This window comes from Annulohypoxylon truncatum (assembly GCF_022578515.1).
Source record: "Annulohypoxylon truncatum strain CBS 140777 unplaced genomic scaffold F4807scaffold_27, whole genome shotgun sequence".
NCBI lineage: Eukaryota > Fungi > Ascomycota > Sordariomycetes > Xylariales > Hypoxylaceae > Annulohypoxylon > Annulohypoxylon truncatum.
Window position 1 is genome coordinate 37,962 of NW_025953813.1, and position 21,757 is coordinate 59,718.

General features: G+C 47.8%; 5 protein-coding genes across 5 annotated transcripts; 2 read left to right on the top strand and 3 right to left on the bottom strand.

Moving 5' to 3' along the window:
* The first annotated feature begins 1,632 nt into the window (after window positions 1–1,632).
* Window positions 1,633–4,255, top strand: F4807DRAFT_434456 (HMGL-like-domain-containing protein). Its single transcript, XM_047998801.1, has 16 exons — window positions 1,633–1,867; window positions 1,919–1,923; window positions 1,960–2,105; window positions 2,162–2,213; window positions 2,268–2,275; window positions 2,334–2,434; window positions 2,490–2,505; window positions 2,558–2,740; window positions 2,793–2,926; window positions 2,979–3,006; window positions 3,060–3,114; window positions 3,168–3,220; window positions 3,278–3,384; window positions 3,440–3,534; window positions 3,655–3,822; window positions 3,881–4,255. The coding sequence occupies exons 1-16, from the start codon at window positions 1,835–1,837 to the stop codon at window positions 3,990–3,992; spliced, it is 1,296 nt and encodes a 431-aa protein (XP_047851921.1). The 5' UTR covers window positions 1,633–1,834; the 3' UTR covers window positions 3,993–4,255.
* F4807DRAFT_434460 (APG9-domain-containing protein) lies at window positions 4,256–8,237 on the bottom strand. Its single transcript, XM_047998802.1, has 3 exons — window positions 7,143–8,237; window positions 6,332–7,076; window positions 4,256–6,279 (listed from the first exon to the last, which is right to left on the bottom strand). Exons 1-3 carry the CDS (start codon window positions 7,811–7,813, stop codon window positions 4,918–4,920), a joined length of 2,778 nt encoding a protein of 925 aa, XP_047851922.1. The 5' UTR covers window positions 7,814–8,237; the 3' UTR covers window positions 4,256–4,917.
* Window positions 8,238–8,458: 221 nt separating this feature from the next.
* Window positions 8,459–10,986, top strand: F4807DRAFT_434461 (oligomeric Golgi complex subunit 6). Its single transcript, XM_047998803.1, has one exon. The coding sequence runs from the start codon at window positions 8,634–8,636 to the stop codon at window positions 10,761–10,763; it is 2,130 nt and encodes a 709-aa protein (XP_047851923.1). The 5' UTR covers window positions 8,459–8,633; the 3' UTR covers window positions 10,764–10,986.
* A 63-nt stretch (window positions 10,987–11,049) lies between these two features.
* On the bottom strand, window positions 11,050–12,507 carry F4807DRAFT_452802 (uncharacterized protein; the record flags this gene model as incomplete). Its single annotated transcript, XM_048000371.1, has 1 exon — window positions 11,050–12,507. The coding sequence occupies one exon, from the start codon at window positions 12,505–12,507 to the stop codon at window positions 11,050–11,052; it is 1,458 nt and encodes a 485-aa protein (XP_047851924.1).
* Window positions 12,508–17,773: 5,266 nt separating this feature from the next.
* F4807DRAFT_434469 (uncharacterized protein) lies at window positions 17,774–21,701 on the bottom strand. The gene is made up of 7 exons (XM_047998804.1): window positions 21,395–21,701; window positions 20,728–21,340; window positions 20,480–20,675; window positions 20,381–20,428; window positions 19,648–20,322; window positions 19,257–19,592; window positions 17,774–19,208 (listed from the first exon to the last, which is right to left on the bottom strand). The coding sequence occupies exons 1-7, from the start codon at window positions 21,535–21,537 to the stop codon at window positions 17,860–17,862; spliced, it is 3,360 nt and encodes a 1,119-aa protein (XP_047851925.1). The 5' UTR covers window positions 21,538–21,701; the 3' UTR covers window positions 17,774–17,859.
* Between the last annotated feature and the right edge of the window lie 56 nt (window positions 21,702–21,757).

Sequence of the window (21,757 nt, forward strand, 5' to 3'; positions counted from 1 at the left end):
GGTACATGTCAGCCCTGAGGTTCAAAGCAAGCTCTTGATACTACGCGGCATGGGGAATTAAAGACTTGGCCTGAGTTCTTGAGGTATGGCGCACCAGGGCACTGTCAACATAAGTGCCAACCATCTTCGAGGATAGGCTAATCATGCATATCGTCATCGGAAAGCCAGCCTATGCGAAGGCTAAGCAGCAAATCTCGGGAGAGACTACCACGGTGAGCCAGGCGATACGTGAAACCCTGCTCTTGTGTTTACCCAATAGGTATATAACCTACCCACTCAGATGCGAGCAAAAGCCCCAGTGAGCGTTTATATAGATATTTTCTCTTGCCTCTGAAAAGCCTGTCGTTGAAGTCATAACATTCGCTGACACCTACCGACAACTACCTAATGTAGCATTTATATCTTGCCTTTCGCCAAACTAATGACTTCATAACATCTTCGCCTTACATACATATCCTAGAACACATATAGTCTCCTGCGACGGCTGAACGGCGCTATAGCGACCTACGAGTTGTTTTTGATATCATACCAATCACGGTTGACATGATTGTAATGGCCACTGATCAATTATACACAAAGCATAAATACCAATCATAACTACATTTTACCCCCCTTACTTCGTTTGCCTGCGTACCTAGGTAAGTATGTTTGAATACTACTTCGGGAAATCATAGTGACTAGTACTTAGCAACTTCATATACAGCATCACATACTTATCAAAGCGATGAGAAATCCCTAACTTTTACATATTACACTGGAAGTCACTACTTGTTTTGTCAATGAAAGTGTTCTAGCTTGACTTGGATAGTATTTTCAAAAGCTCATGCCAATGGTTTTACATCAAACCTTTAAAACCAATAAAAGATATATGAAACGCCCCGACATACCCATATACTAGATTATGAAGACATAAGAATTAACTTTCGCTAATGAATACTAATAAAGTATCTTATATCCAGTATCCAGATAATGTGGAATTGTAAACTCAAGTTATATAAAAGTGAAAAAACAATCTTGGTCGCCCTTGCCTCCTAACTTACACGGCGTATCTACCTTATGTGTCACAGCGCTCCTCGGAGGAATAGATGTGCCTCGAGGGTTAGATCAAACATAACGTCTGAAAAGGTCGAAACAGGTTGAGTTTTCCTTTTCATTGCTTCCATCCGAAATTTCCATACATTCAAGTGCGACGACCAAGGCTAAAAGCTTGATTCAGGTTATTAGCAACTGCAAGGTCGCATTAGAGCTACGTTGAAGTTCTCTACGAAGGTTTTAAATGTGACTCATGTACAGTGTCTCGGTATTTTCATGTCCAAAAAGGGATAGATAGTGGGGCTACAGTGTTATATGGTCCTGCGTACATCAATCCAGACTCGCTGCAGGCGGGACCTGAGACGGGCTGAATGCGCAATTGATGATTGGCCAATCCCAATTTTCAGTACGTCACAACCCATCAGGCTAAACCGCATACAGGGATCTAAATGGTATGTAGTCATGTGACAGCCCCGCGGATGGTCAAGGCTGCTCGTGCTTTTTAGCTTAGTGCGACCCTGAACTGGGGAACCGACGATCGGCGTTACGTGGGGTATGGTACGTGCAAGTAATTGTGATTCATTGCATCCATGCTCTTAAGAATTTTCACCTCCAACTTTTAACATAAAACCATAGACAACACACACCATTTCCTCAAATCTTCCCATTCACTTTCCATACCAGAATACCCGAATACCCGAATACGCAAGTGCACTTGACCACCTAGTCGCCTTCTATCTGACTTTCCTATTTTCCCGACTTCCGAATTGCCAGTCCAGTAGAGTACTCACACACACCAAACATGTGTGGTGCAGACAGCCCCGCGGCCAGCAATGTACGTTTTATTCGACCTTGAATTCGATGCAAAAACTGACCACTTCTCCAGGGCACCACCAACGGCACCAACGGCACCAACGGCACCAACGGCACCAACGGCACCAACGGCACCAATGGTACCAATGGTACAGATGGCACAGCACCACCCGTTCGTCGCAACAACCCTTACCAGTCAAACCCCGGCGAGCTTCTCTCCAATGTCGACAAGTTCAAGATAATTGAATCAACGCTCCGAGGTCAGCATCCCTCGCCTCCTCGACTCTATTTCGACCCTTACTAACTACATATGCAGAAGGAGAACAATTCGCAAACGCGTATTTTGATACGCAGACCAAGATTAAGATGTATGTCCTGCTATCCTGTCTCCCGGAACTTACTAACACTATTCTTTTTTGTAGTGCCAAGGGTATGCCGGTTCTATCGAATGATATATCACGTAACTTCCTACTAAACTCTACTTCTAGCTCTTGATGCCTTCGGTGTCGACTACATAGAACTTACCTCCCCCGCTGCCTCAGAACAGTCGCGGCTTGACTGCATTGAGATATGCAAGCTCGGCCTCAAGGTATGATTATTAATATATATTTTCTGATTGTAAATTTGACTAATACTCTTTATAGGCCAAGGTCTTGACCCGTGAGTTTCTTGGAGCCCTACTAACTATTCATCTTCTGACCATAACCCACAGACGTCCGGTGTGATATGCGGGATGTCCAAATGGCCATCGACACAGGTGTAGACGGCTTAGATATTGTCATCGGTACATCACATTTTCTTAGGGAACACAGTCACGGCAAGGACATGGCCTTCATCACTAAGGCTGCCATAGAAGTCGTGCAGTATGTCAAGTCGAAGGGTATCGAGGTTCGATGTATGTTGAATGTCACTTCTTGTCATGGGATTTCTCCGCTAACACTAAGAAGTCTCGAGCGAAGACTCATTCCGTTCTGACCTCGTGGATCTGCTATCGTTATACAACGCGGTAGATAAGATAGGCGTCAACCGTGTCGGAATTGCTGACACGGTTGGCTGCGCCAGTCCACGCCAGGTTTACGAGGTATATTATCCGGTTACTCTCATAATCACACTTGTACTAATTATGGATATAGCTTGTTCGAACTCTGAGAGGCGTAGTGTGTGAGTTGGCATAACACTTCGCTTTAAACTATATCTGCTAACTTGTTTGCAAGCCTGTGACATTGAAACGCACTTCCACAACGATACCGGTTGTGCGATTGCTAATGCGTAAGTTTCTACTCCAAGAAAAACCTGACTTTCGCGTTGCTAAAATGACCTAGCTACTGTGCTCTCGAGGCTGGTGCAACCCACGTGGATACTAGTGTGCTCGGAAGTAAGTGCATCCATACTATTGTTTCAAGAGAGAACGATGGTTATTGACAATTTTCAGTTGGTGAGCGCAATGGGATCACTCCTCTCGGTGGCTTCCTAGCCAAGATGGTAGTAGCCGCTCCTGATTACGTCAAGAGCAAGTACAAGCTCAAGATGATCAAGGAGGTAAGTTCGATATCTATTGGCACATACGGACTCAACAGGAACTGACATATTCTAGATTGAGGATTTAGTTGCAGAGGCGGTGGAAATCAACACCCCTTTCAACAACCCTATTACTGGCTTTTGCGCCTTTACACATAAGGCTGGTATTCAGTAAGTTGGTTTTATTTTTAGCCACCCCATCATGACATTCCCCTGCTTGCCTTTTTCGTCATTAATCCGATTTGCCTTCGTGAAAGTTGCTGAATCTCTTACTAATATCCAATGTTACAGTGCTAAGGCCATCCTTAACAACCCCTCAACCTACGAAATTCTCAACCCGGCGGATTTTGGCATGACCCGCTACGTGCATTTCGCCTCTCGGTTGACTGGTTGGAATTCAGTCAAGTCTCGGGTGACCCAACTTGGTTTGACAATGACAGATGACCAAATCAAGGAATGGTGCGTATTAATGAAAAATCATATCTGTGGATGATAGTAACTAACATATTCCTTATAGTACTGCCAAGATCAAGATGCTAGCTGATGTACGGCAGCCCAGCATTGAAGATTGCGATTCGATCATCAGGACATTTCATCTGAATCTGCAACAAGATCAAAATGGGAATTAGGGTAAAAAAAAATTTTTTGTGGCAGATTCGGCGGGCTCTTCTTTTGCTTCTTCCCACCATATAAAAGGGGCACCATCAAAACGGACAAAAGGATAAAAGTTCGGGTGTGCATAGCTTCGGTTTGGGAAAAAGTTCATTTCATGCGAGGCATGACTAAATTAAGGTCAGATAGCCTCCGTAACTTTAAGGTGCTTGGGAGCATACATAGATGTTTACTGTTTTCTCTGGATTTCCAAATGCATATTTAGATTCCTTCACTTCATGATCAAGCACGAGTGGTCCTGGGCCTTATTGCATCTTCCCTGAGAGGATGGGGATTGGCACCATTGATATGGACCATAATACCATTGTGTGAGCTTTACTTAGGTGTAAAAAGGAGCTGCTCCTCATGGTATAAGTATATACTAGACTGAGCTCAACTACGACGAACAGGATCAGCTGTCCTTCGAACAATTCTAGTATGAACTAGCTGAAAACTAGTCTTGTGAGGTAGCGTCTCTAGAGCTGAAAATATCACGACTCTCCATTCTCTGGGAAAGGTGTTAGCTACTTTGAGTACTTACCTAGGTACTAGTCTGAGGTGTCCTATCTACGGGAAATCCATTACTCAGCGACAACAGGGTCTATGATAATAAAATCAAATTGGTAGTGGTCTATCCCTAGCATAGTTCTAGGATGCTGTATGCATGCATGCTCTGAATCGCCGACCAAAAAAAACACACACAAAACAAAACCAGTCCATAATGATGTGGCCGTGACCTAGTGTAGCCCCAGCCCCAGTCCAGCCGCCCGAACTCCTTTCCCTTCCCTTTATTCCCGGCTCGCTCTGCTGTGTCTTAGCAGTGTAACCTAGCCTAGCCTGACTGTCTCGTAAGAAGACCAAGTAGGCAAAGTCAAAAGTAATTAAAAACATAATGTGGCTCCTTCACATAACTCCCCGCCAATCCATATGCACCTGCTGAAACTGCTTCAGCATAGCGACGACTCCCGGACCATCGCCATCGTCCGTAGCGGTGCTCTCCTCACGACTTAGCCCGTGCCTAGGCGAGCCTTCCCACGTGGACTCGCCTAGTCGTGCCACACTCTCCTCGACATCGCCGTCATCCGTATAGCCCGTATCCTGGCGACGGAGGACGCTGCGCGAGGTGCCGTCCTCGAGGGATTCCTCGATGATATCCCTGCCGGCTTGATATGGGCCGCGCTGACGAACTCGTTGCGGGGTGCGGTTGGCTGGAGCAGTAGCGATGAAGGAGGCGGAGGGCTGGTGGTGGGGGTCGAGGAGCATAGATGCCATTGGCGACGGGGCAACGGCCGGCCCGAAGCGTGGTGTGCGTTGGGCGCCGGGTGGTGCTCGGCTCCGCGGTCGTTCGCTACGCCCGATGCGTGATGAGTGCATATCAGCGGCAAGCGTTGGCGACATCAAGCCAGGGAAGGTGGGCGGAGGGTGGAATTGGTGACGGCCGGCCGGGCCCAAAGCGTGGGAGCCTGGCAGTCCGGTTCTCGGATGGTAGACGTAGTTGTCAAGGAAGCCGTGTACTGAAGCTTGCATCTTCCCATGTTTGGTAGCATAATAGTCCTCACGAGCATCGTTTATATTGTTTTGTGGCGGCTGTTGCTGTCCACTAGTTGTACGTTTGTCTTTCTGGAAGTCGAAGACGGCGAACGAGCATACGTAGCCCAGTCCGTCGACGTGAATTGTAAATTCGCGGAAGAAGTCGATGATCTGATCGCTGCACTTTGGCAGACTAAAGAAAAGCACCAAGGGTGTGACCAAGACGCCAATGATTTCTTCCAGGAAAATGATGATTCTTGCCTTATACAGCTCAGAGAATTCGGCCTTCACCTCATAGCTGTGAAGTCTACCTTTCCACTGATCTGGTTGATAATGCGTATATTCGATGACGTTCTGCATCGCAAATTCGGGATCGAATACGTCGTTCTCCTCGGATATCATACCACGGGCGACAGCCCATATAGTCGTAAGGAGCGCAACAAAGGCGAACGCATTCATTCCTGGGAACAATTCGAAGTCCACAAACATTTCTGGATCGGAGAATCCCACGATGGCCATAACAGCGATGAGAGCTCCGGAAAAGAACTGGACTGTCCGAGCAGCTGACTCGGTCTTCTTCTTGGGGAACTGATCTATGTAATGCTTTGCAAAAGGGTAAGACATGTTGAGGCGTTCTTCGAACAGATGTGGAAGTTCGTTGAACTCGCGAAACTTCCATCTCGCGAGCGGTGTATATTGTCTTGCTCCTAGAGATGAAGTGTTGGTTTTGAATTCCTGGCAGAGATATTAGCACATTTCAATGATGTCTTTCGAAAAGGATGCTTACGTTGTAATATGTGAAGATAAAATCGACGACGAGAAAGGAGGCAGCAAAGGGAGCAAAGAGGAGATTCATGACCGCAGCAAAAGCGAATCTTGTCTTCATTTCTCGGCTGAGATGTCCTCTGTGGTCAGATTTAAGGACGCGTTGATGAACCTGACCGCCTTCATTAAAGACTAGGTCCAGAACACCAAACTGAACAGTCCATTCAAGAGATTTTGAAAATAGTTGCCTGTTGCTCAGAAATGGAATCGGGGCTGTCAGGTCCAATATGTCCTTATTGAAGAGAGCAATGATATAGTTCTCTCGTCTCATTAGCCTATTCGCAATGTCATGAGCGTCGAGTCTTTCTTTCGATTGACTAGCCATGTGTTGCCCTAGTTGCTTAGACAGGAAGCGCCGCTGAGACGGAGTTATGTTGGTGGCTGTCTTGACATTCTCGTCACGTAAGGCTGTAATCTTAGATACGACATCTTGCCAAGAGACGGTTTGCATATCTTCCTCGGGGATCTCCAGGAGATAAACGAAGAAATCGCGGATGTGCATCAGGCGCGGTATGTCGAGGATCCACTGAATAGTCTTCCAGATGAAGTAGAAACTACAGATCCACAGACTCAGGTTCCAGATCCCCCACATGTTCTTGGTGCACTGAGGGATCATGATTTGCGACAGATTCTTACTCTCTCGAATCTTGCTGTAGTCTATACATTGGGATAGCAAAGTGAGTAAGGATGCGACAAACACGACTTTCCTACTGGATGTGAGCCCGCGGACCTAAGATAGGGTTAAAGGGTAAGAGGGGAGAGAAGGGGCTTACAATAAATGCAGAAACCTCTCGAGCAGAATACACCACATCCCTGCCCCGAGGTAATAGTCATAGGCATCCCGAATAAAGACGTCCAGATTAGAAACGTTAGCCCATCTGAACATAGCCTTGTCTTTAGGACTGCCAGCGAAACCTGCTCTCCTCGTAGTGCCATCTGCCTGACGTTGGCCAAGAGGCAGACCGTATTCATCATCTTGATGCAATCTCTGGTGTGCCTGCGCAGTTTCCCACTGCGCCTGTATTCTTCGATTTGATCTAGTGGTATTGCGAGCCTGCCGGGGACTGGCTCTGTGGGGGTGTGGGTTCGGAGTCGTAGCGTCAGGGCCTTCGACTAGGAGAGATGCAGGCACATCATTATCTCCATCGTCTTCGTGCATAAGCCATCGTGGTCTCGCATCTTGTCTGCCCGACCTTACAGTACCGTGACGAGCATCTCTTGGGGTAGCGACAGGGCTGCGTGGAGTGGAGACGTGACTATCATCGAGACCCAAGCCATCTGCATTATCGAGTTCTTCGTCGTGGAAATGGTGGGCTAGATTCTGTTCATCTAGGTCCATACCAGCTGTGCCTTCGATATCGCCGTCATGATCGTCGCTTAGTCGGTCGTACAAAGTCCGATTATCGCTAGATTGGACGAGGCGGGAGAAGAGATTCGGAGGCATCGTTTTGACTCATCGGTAAATCGCAGCGGTGGTTAGGTAAGGCTCTCTGCTTTAGTGGGAACAAGCTTCTATTTTCTATCTTATCATGTTCGTCTCGACAACTTTAGATGGGAATGGGATAGGTAGAGAAAAGGAATAAAGTTGATGTAGTAGGTGAGGGAATGTGTGAATGCGTGAATGGACGAAGTGACGAAAGGAGCTTAAGCTCTGAGTTTCTAAGTTAAAGCTTAACTGCTGGAACCTTATGAACCTTATGAGATGCATACAAACGCGGGTGCCCAAAACCTTAAACTCTTACTTGCATGTTGGAAGTTATGACACAAAGTACTAGGTCCTGTGATAATGAGTGTTTGCAAAGAACAAGCGAAGATATGAATGGAATAGTTGATAGCGGTCATCTGGACCCTGGATTGTAGAATCGACCTGATGACTTGGACGTACTCAGCTCCACACCAAGAAGGCAACCATGCGCGTTCATAGGTAGACGCATCACTGCTACGTACTAGGTATCGCTATCATTATCCTTATCGTTATCGCGTGAGTGAAGTCATTTGACAGGGATTATGACTTTAGCTACGTACCTTGTACCTGCCCAGACTCCACTAGTCTCCTTTCCCCAGCTGTCAAACACTTTTCCCAGGTGGCGCTTATTCACACTTTTAACGATTGAAGCTATTCTTAGTAATTATATTGTATACCTAGTAGTTGGAGCATACGAACTGCTCCACCCCTTTTACTGCTATTGACTCTCATCAAAATACAATGTTGAGCAGGTAACATGGATTAGGTTGACTCGGGATTGCTTTGAGTAATTGGAAACATGGCCTCAAATGGCCTTAGCTCACCCCCTCTACCAGGACGGGATGGCATATCATCGGGGCCGTTGTCGCCCACAGGCAGCTCTAGTCCGAGTTTAGGGAGTCGATCCTCAAACCCCCTATCGTCAAAAGTGACATCGGTTCTCTCTACCTCGTATGCTGATTCCGAGTTCCGAGAATCTCTTGCTCTGTTGGATGAACGTGGCATCAGCAATACCGCGGAGACCCGAAGACAGCTACGGCTAGATGTCCAGAAAGAGGTCATCGACAGCAATGGCAAAATAATCACTGAATTTGGACGAGTGGCTGAGCAACTAAGGAGGATTGGCACGACCATCGATAAGCTCAACAAGAGCTATCAGGATATGAGAGGCCACGTCACCGCAGCCCACGAGTCGACATCCTCTATCTTAGAGGAAGCCTCATCTATTATGACACAGAGGCGTAATATTGAGACGAAGCAGCAAGTGTTGAAAGCCTTCCGCGAGCACTTCGTTCTTTCGGAAGATGAAGTTGCCTCCTTGACATTAACAGCTGAACCTGTTGACGATCGCTTCTTTGCTGTCCTAGCCAAGGCGAAGCGTATTAGAAAGGATTGCGAATTCCTTCTCGGATTCGAGAGCCAGACTCTCGGTCTCGAGGTTATGGACCAGACGTCCAAGAATTTAAATCATGCATTTCAGAAGCTCTATCGTTGGGTTCAAAAAGAGTTCAAGACTCTCAACCTTGAAAATCCCCAGATCAACTCATCCGTTCGCCGAGCCATCCGTGTGCTTGCGGAGCGCCCATCTCTTTTCCAAAACTGCCTGGACTTCTTCGCCGAGGCTAGAGAGCAAATCCTGTCCGATGCCTTCTATCTAGCTCTCACAGGGGATTCGTCATCTGGCGCAAAGGATCACTCCGTAAAACCGATAGAACTAGTTGCGCACGATCCGTTGAGGTATGCGGGAGATATGTTGGCGTGGATACATTCGGCCGCGGTTAGTGAGCGCGAAGCCCTTGAAATCCTTTTCATATCCGATGGAAACGAAATCGCCAAGGGGATCCAAGAAGGCCGAGAGAATGAGCTATGGTTGCTGATGGCCGACGAGACGGACGGTCCTCCAGAATTTGACGCCGTCAAGGCTTTGAACGAATTAGTCGACAGGGATGTCTCCGGTGCGGCGCGCATATTGAGACAGCGAGTTGAACAAGTCATCCAGACCAACGAAGAAACTATCCTAGCATACAAGTTAGCAAACCTACTTGGCTTCTACCGATTCACATTTTCCAAACTCCTCGGTGCCGAATCCGGCCTCCTACAAGCAATGGGCAATCTCGAATCCGAAGCACTGCGGCAGTTCCGCTCCCTAATGCGGGATCACATCACAACCCTCGAAGGCGAATTCCAACACACGCCCTCCGACCTCGCGCCCCCGGAGTTCCTCCAGGACGCCCTCAATCAACTCACCGCCATCATGAAAACCTACGAAACCTCGCTGGCCGAGGAAGGGGACCGCGAAGCCGACTTCGAGCCCATCCTAGCCGAGTCCTTCGACCCCTTCCTCTCGGGCTGCGAGAACATGTCCAAGAACATCCGCGCGCCCTCGACCTCCATCTTCCTCATCAACTGCCTGCTCGCGGCGCAAGCCGCGCTCGACCCCTTCCGCGCCTTCACGCGCGCGCGCCTCGAGCGCCTGCGCTCCGCCATCGCCGACCACGGCGCCAAGCTCGTCGAGAGCCAGTACGCCTTCTTCCGCTCCGAATCTGCGCTAGAGCCGCTCTTCGCCGCCCTGGCCCCGCTCAGCGAGAACAGCAGGGAGGACGTGGCCAAGGTCGCGGGGCTCGACGCCTTGCAACCGGAGGCCCTCGCGAGAGCCGGCCAGGGCCTCGACGACTTCTTGCCCTCGGCCGTCATGGACGCCATGGAAAACGTCAAGCACCTGCAGGACGCGGCCCTGGCGCGCGAGGTCACCGAGGAGGCTGCCGAGCGGTTCTGCGTCGACTTTGAACATGTCGAGGAGCTGCTCGCTGCTGCGGACGAGCTGGCTGAGGAGACGGGAGGAGGAGGAAGGGGAGGGGAAGAGGAGCCGTCGAGTCTAAGGGCGCTATTTCCGAGGACGACGGGTGAGATTAGGGTGTTATTATCTTGATACGAATACCTTGGTAAGTATAGAAGGAGTATGCATGGTGTGGTGACGCCATTGTCGTCAATATGAAGGAATTAGGGCGGAGAGGGAGGTCAAAAAAAGGGTGTTCTAAGATTAGACATGCACAGTATTTTCTCTTCTTATAGGCATGTCGATGTAAATGCGAGTCGCTAGCTGATATGTAGGACGGAGCACCTAAGATACACAAATATCCCGATATGTTTCTCCCTCCTTCTTGCTTTGGTAGCGCTTCGTATACATTTTGGATACTTCACCCTTGGTTTTTCTTTCAAATAATGCCTGCCCCTGGGCCTTTCATTCCGAAGCTGGGACCAGGACTATCCCTATCTCCCCTAGGCTTCTTCACCGGCCACACCTCCACGTTAGCACTGGGCCGTCTAGGCCTTTTCCCAGATACCTCCTCGTCAACCTCTTGGAGCCTCTTCAAGGCAGCTACTAAGCGTCTACGCGCCGTGATCTCGCGGTCGCTGCTGTTAGGACCTGGGCGGTAGAATTGTTTCACAACGCCTACGGTGGCGTGATAACACTCGTATAAAAGCAGGCGGGCTTGCACGCTCTCACGGTCATCGACGAGATTGCTGCCGTTATGTTGGGAGTTGAAGCCGCGTAGGAACTCGGATGGCGGGTCACGACTGAAGACCTCGGCAAAGAGCGGATCGCCGAAGACGCAATTGCTCCAGTCGCGGAATCCTGTGACAGCGATGATAGGCTGCTGCGTTTCTGGGGATTTTCCATCCTTGCCTTCTTTCCCGCTCCTATCTGTCTGCGATTTTTCACTCGCGGAATCTATCTCAATTCGGTTCGGATCATGAATAGGTGTTGTGTGTGGGTGAGATTCTGCCCCCTTTTCGTTGGATTTAGTGGATCTCGATACCAAGATGTTGGACTCATCGCTCGCGTCTAGTATTACTAGTCTGGCTGTTGTGACACCTTCTAGTAGATACCCTAATCTGTTAAAGTAGCCCCTGATTGGTTCATAACTAAACGTCACGGCCATATCTTCTGCATCTCGTAGGACGCCTTCTAACAGAGCATGGAAAGCCTGCCTCCACGTCCTGGCGCCACGAATACCAAAGCTGGCTAATTGCGCTCCGCGTGGATCTGTAGATTCAAATTGTGACCCAATGACCGCTATAGCTGGCCCAAAAAATCCATTTGGTGATGTGAAGGTAGAGAGCCGCCGTACGAGTTGGCCTCGTTGGAAATCTACTGTCTTCCTCTCAGATGCATTCAAGGGTGCTGGAAGCCCGGAGATGGAAACCCCTTTCGGCGGCTCGAAGATGTTGAAAGGAGAACCGAGCTCTGCTGGCGAAGGAGAGTGGGCGACTAGGATTGGAAGAAACCTTAGCATGCTCTCACTCGAATCTCCAATTTCCTCAGGGCTGATCCTAGGACCGCCGCTCTCAGACTGAATTCCGACATGTTGATAGGCATCGGTGCTCCCGCGACCAGTATTTTCAACCTGTGTGGAAGATTGGAGTACTTCTTCGAGAATCCACTTGGTAACGAGGGTTTCTGAAAGGTTCATGGCCCTCTCAGATCGGAGAAGCCTCATGATCGGAGGTGGAGTCATGCTGAGAAGTACTGTTCTACCATCTGAGACCTTGGCACTGAAGAATCTTAGCAGGCGACAGGACGGTAAGGGGTTGATAGACTCGACGGTGGTGTGTGGCAGGGCATTCTGGATTACCGAGCGCATTGGCTCGAAAGGGTGAAGTCTATCCATGGAGTTGACGGGTGACAAACGGTCGGCTCGTGCAACAGAGGATATTTGACGACGTGAAGCCAGCCATCTTGTGGAACGAGATAGGCCGGGTACGTCGAAGTCCCCTTTTGACGGGAGGGTTTGGGTACAGGTAGTAGAAGGCTCAGGAACGTGAAGGGAAAAAAAGGAGTTACCGGGGCCTGCGGCGACGGAGCAAGGGTCGGTTGGCAGCGCCAAATCCACCCTTGAAGTCCGCCGCATCACTTGCGTCTGCGGCATCTGACGTTCTATAGGTGAGAAGTGATATAACACAGCCAAATAATTTCTCAAAATAGAAGGTTGTGACGGGTGCTTGCTCTCCGGTAAGCGATAAGGATCCGCAATCTAGACAAATACGCCGAGAGCCTACTCGAATAAACTCAATAAGGAACGGCCGAGCCGCGGCTTAACTTGACGAGGCCGTATTTGAAAATCTATGACTAAACAGACAGCTATGCTAACAGAGACGTAGAAATTCGTCTCTCGAATATATAGCTCGCTAGACAATGCTGGTTGATAGAGAGACAGGCAGGCAGTCAGGCAAGCAAACAAACAAACAGAGATTAGATACGTATGAAATGAGAGATAGAATGAATATATAAGACCTAGGACTTCGTGAGAACCGACGAGGAGGTTTAGACAACGATATTAGCTTGGCAACGCAGAACAGACGAGGTCGGCCGTTAGGATCCGAGGGGACGAATTGGACCAAGGGGACCAAGGAGACCGAGGGCGAAAGGAGCGAAAAAGAGCGGTATTACATTGGTATGATACGTCTGAGGAGACGACAGGTAGCCCTCGTGAGGCTACCTAGGTAATTATGAGATACAGGTAGTCGGTTGCTGGCGAATGAGGCGTTCTCGCCTGGCGAAGAGAGACATCCGACTCGCGGCTCCAATGCGGGCTAAGATGGCAATAGGAAATACTCGCCTAAAGGAGGCGTATGTAGGTGACAGAGGGTGGAGCTACGAGAGTTGAGTGGCTGCAGCTTATTGTGCGTCCCAAGAGAAGAACGTCCTTCAGATGTGAAACGAACAGTACCAAGTAGCTGTTCCACCCAGGTCAATGGGTATCCGAACGCCAAGGCGCCAACCGAACGATTCCAGAAATCCCAGATTTCCTACAAGTCCCAGGAGGGTCCCAGAGGATCCCGGAATCTCGAGAAGGCGACCCCGGCTAGATTAAGAATATCCACGGCCGGGACCCTGGCTAGGTGCGGCAGGTGGGCCAGGTGGGCGGGCTGAGAAAATCCCAAAGAGAAGGTCGAGATGCTGTGGGACTCATCTTAAGGTAGTCCCACGCGTTATATGACACCAAAGTTCCGAGGGAACTGAGGAGGAACTAAGGAGAAAATCAGGTTGATCAGGTTGATCAGGATACCGAGATCTCGAGAGAGCATGAGGGCCTGTAATAGAGGAGAAAAGGACAAAATGGCATTGGCCATTGGGTTTTGACAAGCGAAGTTGCATGGACACGATGTTGTCTCATCCTCGGTGTTCGCGTCCCAATGCAGCGGTGTGCGTAACGGCTGAAGGGTGCCACGAGAAAAGAGGCAGTCCAAGGCTCCAAGCAGTCGAAACAGTTTAGCCATATGCTTGGGGGTATTTTGCTATTATTGGGGGCATTATGACGCGCTTGTTGCGAGAATAGAAGGTGTCCATCGTTTAGTAGTCTAGTGTGTAAGCGGCAGACAGAACTCAGCGTTCAGGTGGCTTGGATGTAACGGGCAACGTGGGACCTTATTCCAAGATTGTGAGTTTGATTGACCTACTACGTATATGGTAGGTCGAATGGAGGTAGGCGGAATGCTAGGTCGAGAAAATGCATCCATGGATGAAAATGAAAGTTTAGAAATCCAATTAGAAATCTAAATCTAGGTCGCGAACTGGTCGCGAGCTGGCAACCGAACTCTAAACCGACTAGAATAGCGACTGTGGATGATGCACTATGGTAAAGTTGCATTAGCAAGCGAGCCGGAGAATTTCTGATTGGTTGGAAGTAAGCGAAATGTTCCCAATTTGGTAAGGTCCCGAGCCTTAATTATGGGTCTCCGTCCTCCGTCCCTCCCCTTCTCCCTTGCTCCCACCCCAATCGACCTCAACGGCCCTTAAGCTTTTGCTCGGTGTGGGCCCATCTTGACCCGATTACCTTCTTAGCGTCTAAGACTTATGTATAATTCTTATAATCCCTGACCTCTACTACATATATACCTAGGTACTACGTATATTAACTAATCATCGGCAGCACAGGTTACTATAACTTGTTAACTTAAACCCTTTCCAAGTCGTACTAATGCGTTTTCGAAGTTTCTAAACTTCGATCTGGATCCTTTAGCTATCATATCATATCAGATCATGTCCTGAAGGATCTACGTATGTAGGATGACACCCCTTTTACCGTTATACTCTGTACAACCCATCTACAAGCAATTATTAATCAACAAAGTGCATCTCTTAAGCTATGATTCTTGGTCTGATTCCCAATTCCCGGCCCGGACAACCGTGCCGCGTCTTATTTAAATGTCTTATACCCTCCTAGGTCCGCTCGATGTAAAAGGCTACGAGGCACCGACAGGACAAAGCAACGTGGATGTCGATCGTTTCTTTTTCATTACTTTCATGTAGCCAGTTGCATCTCGATGTTCCAATTGACCGATTTCCGGAGATTGAGACGCTCAGCCTCAGCTTCTCATGATAGGTATGTGGTTGGAATGAAGCGAGCCCTTCCGGCTTCTTCCATAATCTTTGATGATACCCAACAACTCTCATGAACAGACCAATGATGGATAAGATGTAGCGATGCTTACAATGGATTATGATAGCCTCGCAAAGCTTACGCACTCTGTGCGAGTCCTTCTTCCTCTCAATTCACCCGCAACAATGCCTAAGTACTGGCACTAGGTGTGAATATTGTTGCCAAAATTAGACATGGTCCTCTTAATGGAGCAAATACTGTTAGATATTAGGTACGTAGTGCTGAGGTGTGCTGTTTAATCTGTTACGATGACTGAATCCTCTTAAAAGTAAGTATATCTCTATAATAGGTCATATTTTCCGTTACTCCAACAATTACTTATTGACAGTTTGGTCATTTCTCTAGCGGAGTGTCGTTGCAATCCAACCAATCTCGGCTAAGGAGGAAGCGAAGTCTGACTTGTAGCTGTCGAGCCAAGAATAATACTTATACGGTTGGTATGCACGCATCATACTGATACATAATCTAGCTTCAGCGTTGCAAGCGAGTCATATTCATGATACCTATTTCAAATCTGGACTAATCATTGCAGTAATAAATATCTTTCACAGCCTAACGAAGTCTGCGTGCACTGGATAGAAGTCACTTTGCAGGTAGCTTTTAGGGAAATATGCACAATAATAACCCATCAGCGAGTTAGCCGCCCAACTCTACAAGCGAACGATAACACGAGTGGCTGCATCCTTCATGGTCGAATATATCACTATGCTAGGATGACACCTTTCCGGTCTCCCAGAATGCAATACGATCTTTCTAGATCACATACTCAGCAATATTTCTGAACCGAAAGGCAATTATAAGCGACCAGCCCGTGCTCGTGACCGGCATGTTTTGTTTTCTCCGCATCTAAGGCGTCAGTAAATTCGACAGGAGACGCATTGTCATCATCAACTTAAGAGCTTAGATCAACAGCTCGATGGTTTTGGTTAGCCTTCATTTACGTGTATACTATGTAGTTGACGTGACGTTTCTTGGCAGCTTTAGAAGGCGATAGTTATTTTAGTCAACGCTAGACTCCTGCACTCGCCAATCTTGGCTCTTTTGGGTGATGCTTGAGAGATGAAGAGAAGGCGATATGCTAACGGAAGTCCCACCCCATACCTTTCATTAGTCAGTTCGCATGGGTTTCATATTCGCTGTATGAGGCTCAGCTCGTGGGGTGCGATCCATACGGGATACTTTTTAGAGAGATATCAGACGCCAAAGCAAAGATACTAGTCTCAGCTGATGCCAACGTTTTCACCATGAATTATCTAGTTTCGTAAGTTTTGTTGGATGATAGGTACAGTTCAAGGGCATGTGAATTGACGCCCCTTACACTACTTCTAGAAATCAAGATACTAAAACTTCAGCTGGGTAGCTCGTTGATATCTACCTAGTTAGGTTAGGTATGATTACAAGCAATGGGAAGCGTGAAAGATAGGTACAGTGCTACTCAACATAATCGTCAGAATATCTTCCGTGTTTCTATAATATCTCCAAGAATAATTTGGGATTTTTGAATAGGAAATAACAGTTCCCTAATATCAGCCTGGATACTTAGGAAGACATGGATTCAAGAAATGGGCTCAAAAGAGCCGCATGTGGTCAAGAGGTATATTTGCCGCGTTTACGTGCCGTCATCACATCCAAAAGTGCCACTTACAACGACATCCTTGTTAAGTACTGATTGGCATCATATTGAATCTACGAAGATTGTTTCCTGCCTATGGGTGCAGTGGGACGCGTGCGGGATCAAGACCGCACCTAAGTGGGTAACATTCCCAAAGACTTGGTAGCTAGGTGCGGTCCGAAAGATTCAACTACACTTAATAGGAAACATTGAAGACGTTTACGCAAGCATGTGCTTTAGTGCGCGCCTATATTAGTGTTTCCTCTAATCCCGCTTTTCTTTCTAGATCTTGGGAGATTTAAGGGGCTTCGGGACCGTAGTTTAATATACTTGTTATTGGAGGCATACAACCGCTCGGCATTCGGTGAACTAGGTGGGTTACGCATTTTACCAACTTATGACGATGGTTTTGAAGTTTTTTAAGAGGTTGCTTTTCAGATAATCGCCCTTACGTATCTGGGGCGGCTTCATGGTAGCTATACGCATATGGTGGTAATATAAAACTTCATACTCGGGCCTTGGCATAGAATAGCCCAACAACTCGCTAGTACTTCGTCATGAGCAAGCTAGATGATCACGCTATGTTACGTGTGATTGTTTTGTTATTGAGGTGGTTGCATGTTGGGGGAAAGATGCATGAAGATGGATACCAGAACGTTTTAACCAGACAATGTAGGTAGTGTATGAAAGTGACTATCAACCTACCTACCTACCTAGGCAGGTATTTGTTGAGATTGTTATGGAGGTTGTTTCGACATCCTATTGTAATTTGATCAGGTGAACTTCTAGACCATGATGCCTTACACACATGGTATACCCAGGCATGTATGTTATATGCGGTCGAATGTGCGGACACCGCGACCATCTGAGCTTCACAAGTTACCTATGTTCATGGAGTATTATATACTATATTAAATGCCTATATGCACATCCACATAAGGTTTTTATCTATGAGAAGGTAGTAATCCTTAATATATCCAACCGATCCGGCGGTGTAGATCGAGGTCATACCGAAACTCAAGATCGTGCACCTTGTTTGCTAACCAGGCGGCGTCGTCAGCTTTAGGGCTCCTCTTCAGTATGTCGACAAGTTGTAGGGCAGTCCTGCGCCTATCACCCTCTTGATGGATACTCTTGTTAGTTTCCATAAGCCCAAGCATGGCTCTGAGTTCCCTTTCAGCCTCATCAAACATGTTCCGGTTAGCTAGGTTCTCAGCTTTGTAGCCGCGTACTTGTAGCACATCTGGATGGTCGCCCCCTTTTGTTGCGTTGAGGATAGCGATGCACTTGTCATAAATCTCGCCGGCAATGTCAGAGTGACCTTGCAGATCATAAACTTGACCTAACTGCGACCAACATTTCTGGGTGGTAGGATGTTCGCGACCAAGACGTGCTAGATGGTTGTGTAAGGCACGGTTGAAGAGCTCCTTGGCGTCGTCGTATTTACCCTGTTTTAGTCGTATCGATGCCAGAACCTCGCAAGCCTCCGTCTTTTTTACGTAGTTGGCACCAACCATGTTCTCATATGAGAGTAGAACACGTCTCATGTTGGCTTCTGCTTCGTCATAGAACCCAACCTCGATCAGGTCCTTTGCAAGTTGTTGAACAGCGTCAAGTGTGCCCGGGTGCTTGTTTCCAAGGCGGTATTCTTGCACAGCCGCGATCTGCCTTGAGATTTCCAGTTCCTCCTCTGGATTAGATTGGTCGTGTGCCATTTTCTTTAAGAGCCGTAGCGCTTCGATGTCCACCTCATCTCCCCGTGGCTTTTCTTCCGCTAACGACACTGTCGATTCCGATAATACGTCGCCGTTTGACCGTATAAGTTCTTCACACTCAGCTCGAACGTCATCACCAGATACGCGACGGGTTATAGCCAGCCGCAATTTTGCTTTTCGGGTTACAGAAGCACTTCCACCATTCCGGTTAAGTAGCAAATTATAGTATTTAACCGCGTCTTCAGTTCGGCCCTGTCTTTCACACGTCCGACCCATCAAGTCCAGGTCAATCGCCCATTCGTAGGATGTAGGAATTTCGGCGTTGATGAGTTGATAACAACGGGATATGACAGCCGCTAGGTCACACTCGGCAAACGAGGTATCGGCTGACTTGTCTTCATCTCTAAGATCTTGTAATGACTTGACAGCGGCTAACGCAGATTCGCAAGCTATTTGACTGGCGGCTTGACGCTGATCACCCGGGAAAAGGCGACAGCTGTGTTCAAGGACTATGTTCTGGGTGATGAGGTATCTCTTGTCTTCGGTGAGAGCTACTAGCGAATGATGTTCAAGCTCCTTGATAGCAGCCATCGTATTGCCCGCTAGAACGAGTTAGCAGCACACGGATGGATGGGTTGGTGTGAACTCACGATATTTCTTTTTGAACGAACCAGACAAGAATATTGATAAGCAAATTGACTCCATTGAGAGGACACAGCAAACTTGGAATATCCCAAGGGAAGGGGGCTGCCGAAGCCTAGGGGTATCAGGAACATTGTTTATGGTGTTTAGCACCAATTTCTCGATTCTAATAAGCTCGTCCTCCAACAATGTGACGGGCTTCTCCTTTCCAGCATACAATGAGGCCTGGAAAAGTTGCATATATCTTTGTATAGATATCTGCGTTGAAGAGATGTACGAAGCAGCAGCACTAAGCGCTAGGGGTATGTGTTGAAGGGATCTCGATAGTTCGTCCAAGTCCCGTTCTACATTCATTAGCGGGTTCAAATTTGAGAAGGGGGGTTGGAGACGAATACATACCATCGGCGTCTGAAAGGCCCGTGGATGCCTTCAAAAGTGAGGAGGATTCGTCGGGGCTAAACGGGTGCACTTGATGAGTCTGGACAAAGTTCCATTCTATCGGTCGCCGTGAAGTAATTATGCAGTGCCCATGAGAACAAGTCGTCCTAGGGATACATTTCATGGTTTCGCGATCGCCGGCATGTTCGAGACCATCCACTATCACCAACCATTTCGAATTCTCGGTGCTCTGAAACCATTCCATCACCGCCTTAATGGTTTGATCCAGCTGGTTCCTGTCAAGTCCCGTATTGGGTGATGAGTCAGCCAGGATCCGAAAGGCCGTCGTTGAACTAGGCCCATGAAGTTGTTGACGAAGGGTGTTTGCGATATTTACGAGGCCTTGCTCAATAGAATGCCTGCTAGTAGCGGGGATCCAAAAGACAGATGTAAAGCAATTTCGGTATAAATGTGCAAATTCTTGGGCAATCTCAGTCTTACCCATCCCTACGGATCCAAAGAGGTTGACAGTGGCGCAAGTATCACGGTAAGGTAGTGAGCGTTCCCCAAGGAGAGTCTTACGGAGGAACTCAAGTTCTTCTGCTCTACCCACAAACCTCTTATTCCGAGACGGCAAAGGGGAATCATCGATACGAAAGTCATCCAGTCCCGCGATACTAGGAGTTTGATCTTCCACTATTCATTATTATCAGTAATTTTCGTAAGATATACTTATTAGGAGTAAATTTGATACCCTTTGCGCTTTGGACTCTTTTCATGTAGTCCATCGAAACCTCTTCTCCTGTAGAAGGGGTTACTTCTAGTGATTTGGTATATTCGGAGCAAAATTTACTTCTATTTCTTTTGTGCTTCTCCCAGTTATCCTGCGATCGTTGGTTTGATTCATGGCATAGACGCAGCAATTCGCGAGAGACATTTTTATAGTCCGGGTTTTCGCGACTGTTGAATCTGCACATGTCTCGATGACCCGCGTGAATTATATCCACTCTGTCACCGTATGATGGTTTCGTGGAGGGCTTGGGCACGATCTTCTCCTAGTTAGCTGCATCGATATATCCAAGAGCTACTAAGTCTACGTACTATGTGTGGCAGGGTAGTCGAGGCTTCTTCATAGTACGAGACGATAGAAATGTTGTCGCTCAAGGCCTTGAAAGGCTGTAGCCGACTTTGCAAGCTTAGACTCTGCTTTTCTAGGTGCTTCACTAGACTCGGATTGCCCACTTTAGTTAAATCGACAATATTCGCAAGGATTCTCGGCCATTTCAATTGATCCAAAGTTGGCATCGTCTCATTATGAGGTGTTCCTAAGAATATAATTCCAGTAGTAGAAACGGAGAGAGCCAAGAGGTCTGGGCTTTTATCCTGACTAGAGAAAATAAGAGCACTCTTGATGACGATGCCCCCAAGACTATGACCAACGAATATAAGTGGCCGGTCAGGACAGTCCTTACGAAGATTTGCCAGGGCCAGCAAAAGCGATTGAGAATGACGATAGAGAGTCCTCTGGGTTAGGTATTCCGGCGTCGGGGCAAATGATTTATATCCATAAGAGAGTATGCGAACATTAAGACGGTCCGCTTCGATATCTTGCGGTAGAAATTCTGCTGGCCAGGAATGTGTTTCTTTGGAATTATCATCAGCCCACTCCCAGGTCCCGGTACGATCGCCGGCCAAACCATGTACGAAACAAATGCTATTTATTTCGTTAACAAGAGATTAGACGACCAGGCGTTCACAGGAAACTCACTCGATGTTTGCGTTATCCGACCCGTGTAGCTGGACGATGCCGGTGTTATCATCCCGCGGTCGATCTCGGCGCTGCTTTCGTCGTAGTATGTGGGTTAAAATGGCAGTAAAGCCCACGAGAATGGCGTAACTTCCCGCCATCATTATTCACTCATACCGTGAAGAGCCCCGAGTCTTTTTTCGCATGGTTGGTTTCAAGGTTGCCTTGCCATGGATAGTACCAGCGAGATTGAGAATAGATGAATGCGATGATAAATTGGGCAAAGTTCTAGGTTCAGAAGGGGGAACAGAGTAGGCAGTGCTGAGGGGCAAAGTCGTCACTGCTGACCAGTGAGTGGTCAGCCTGAAGTTCTGGAAGAACGCC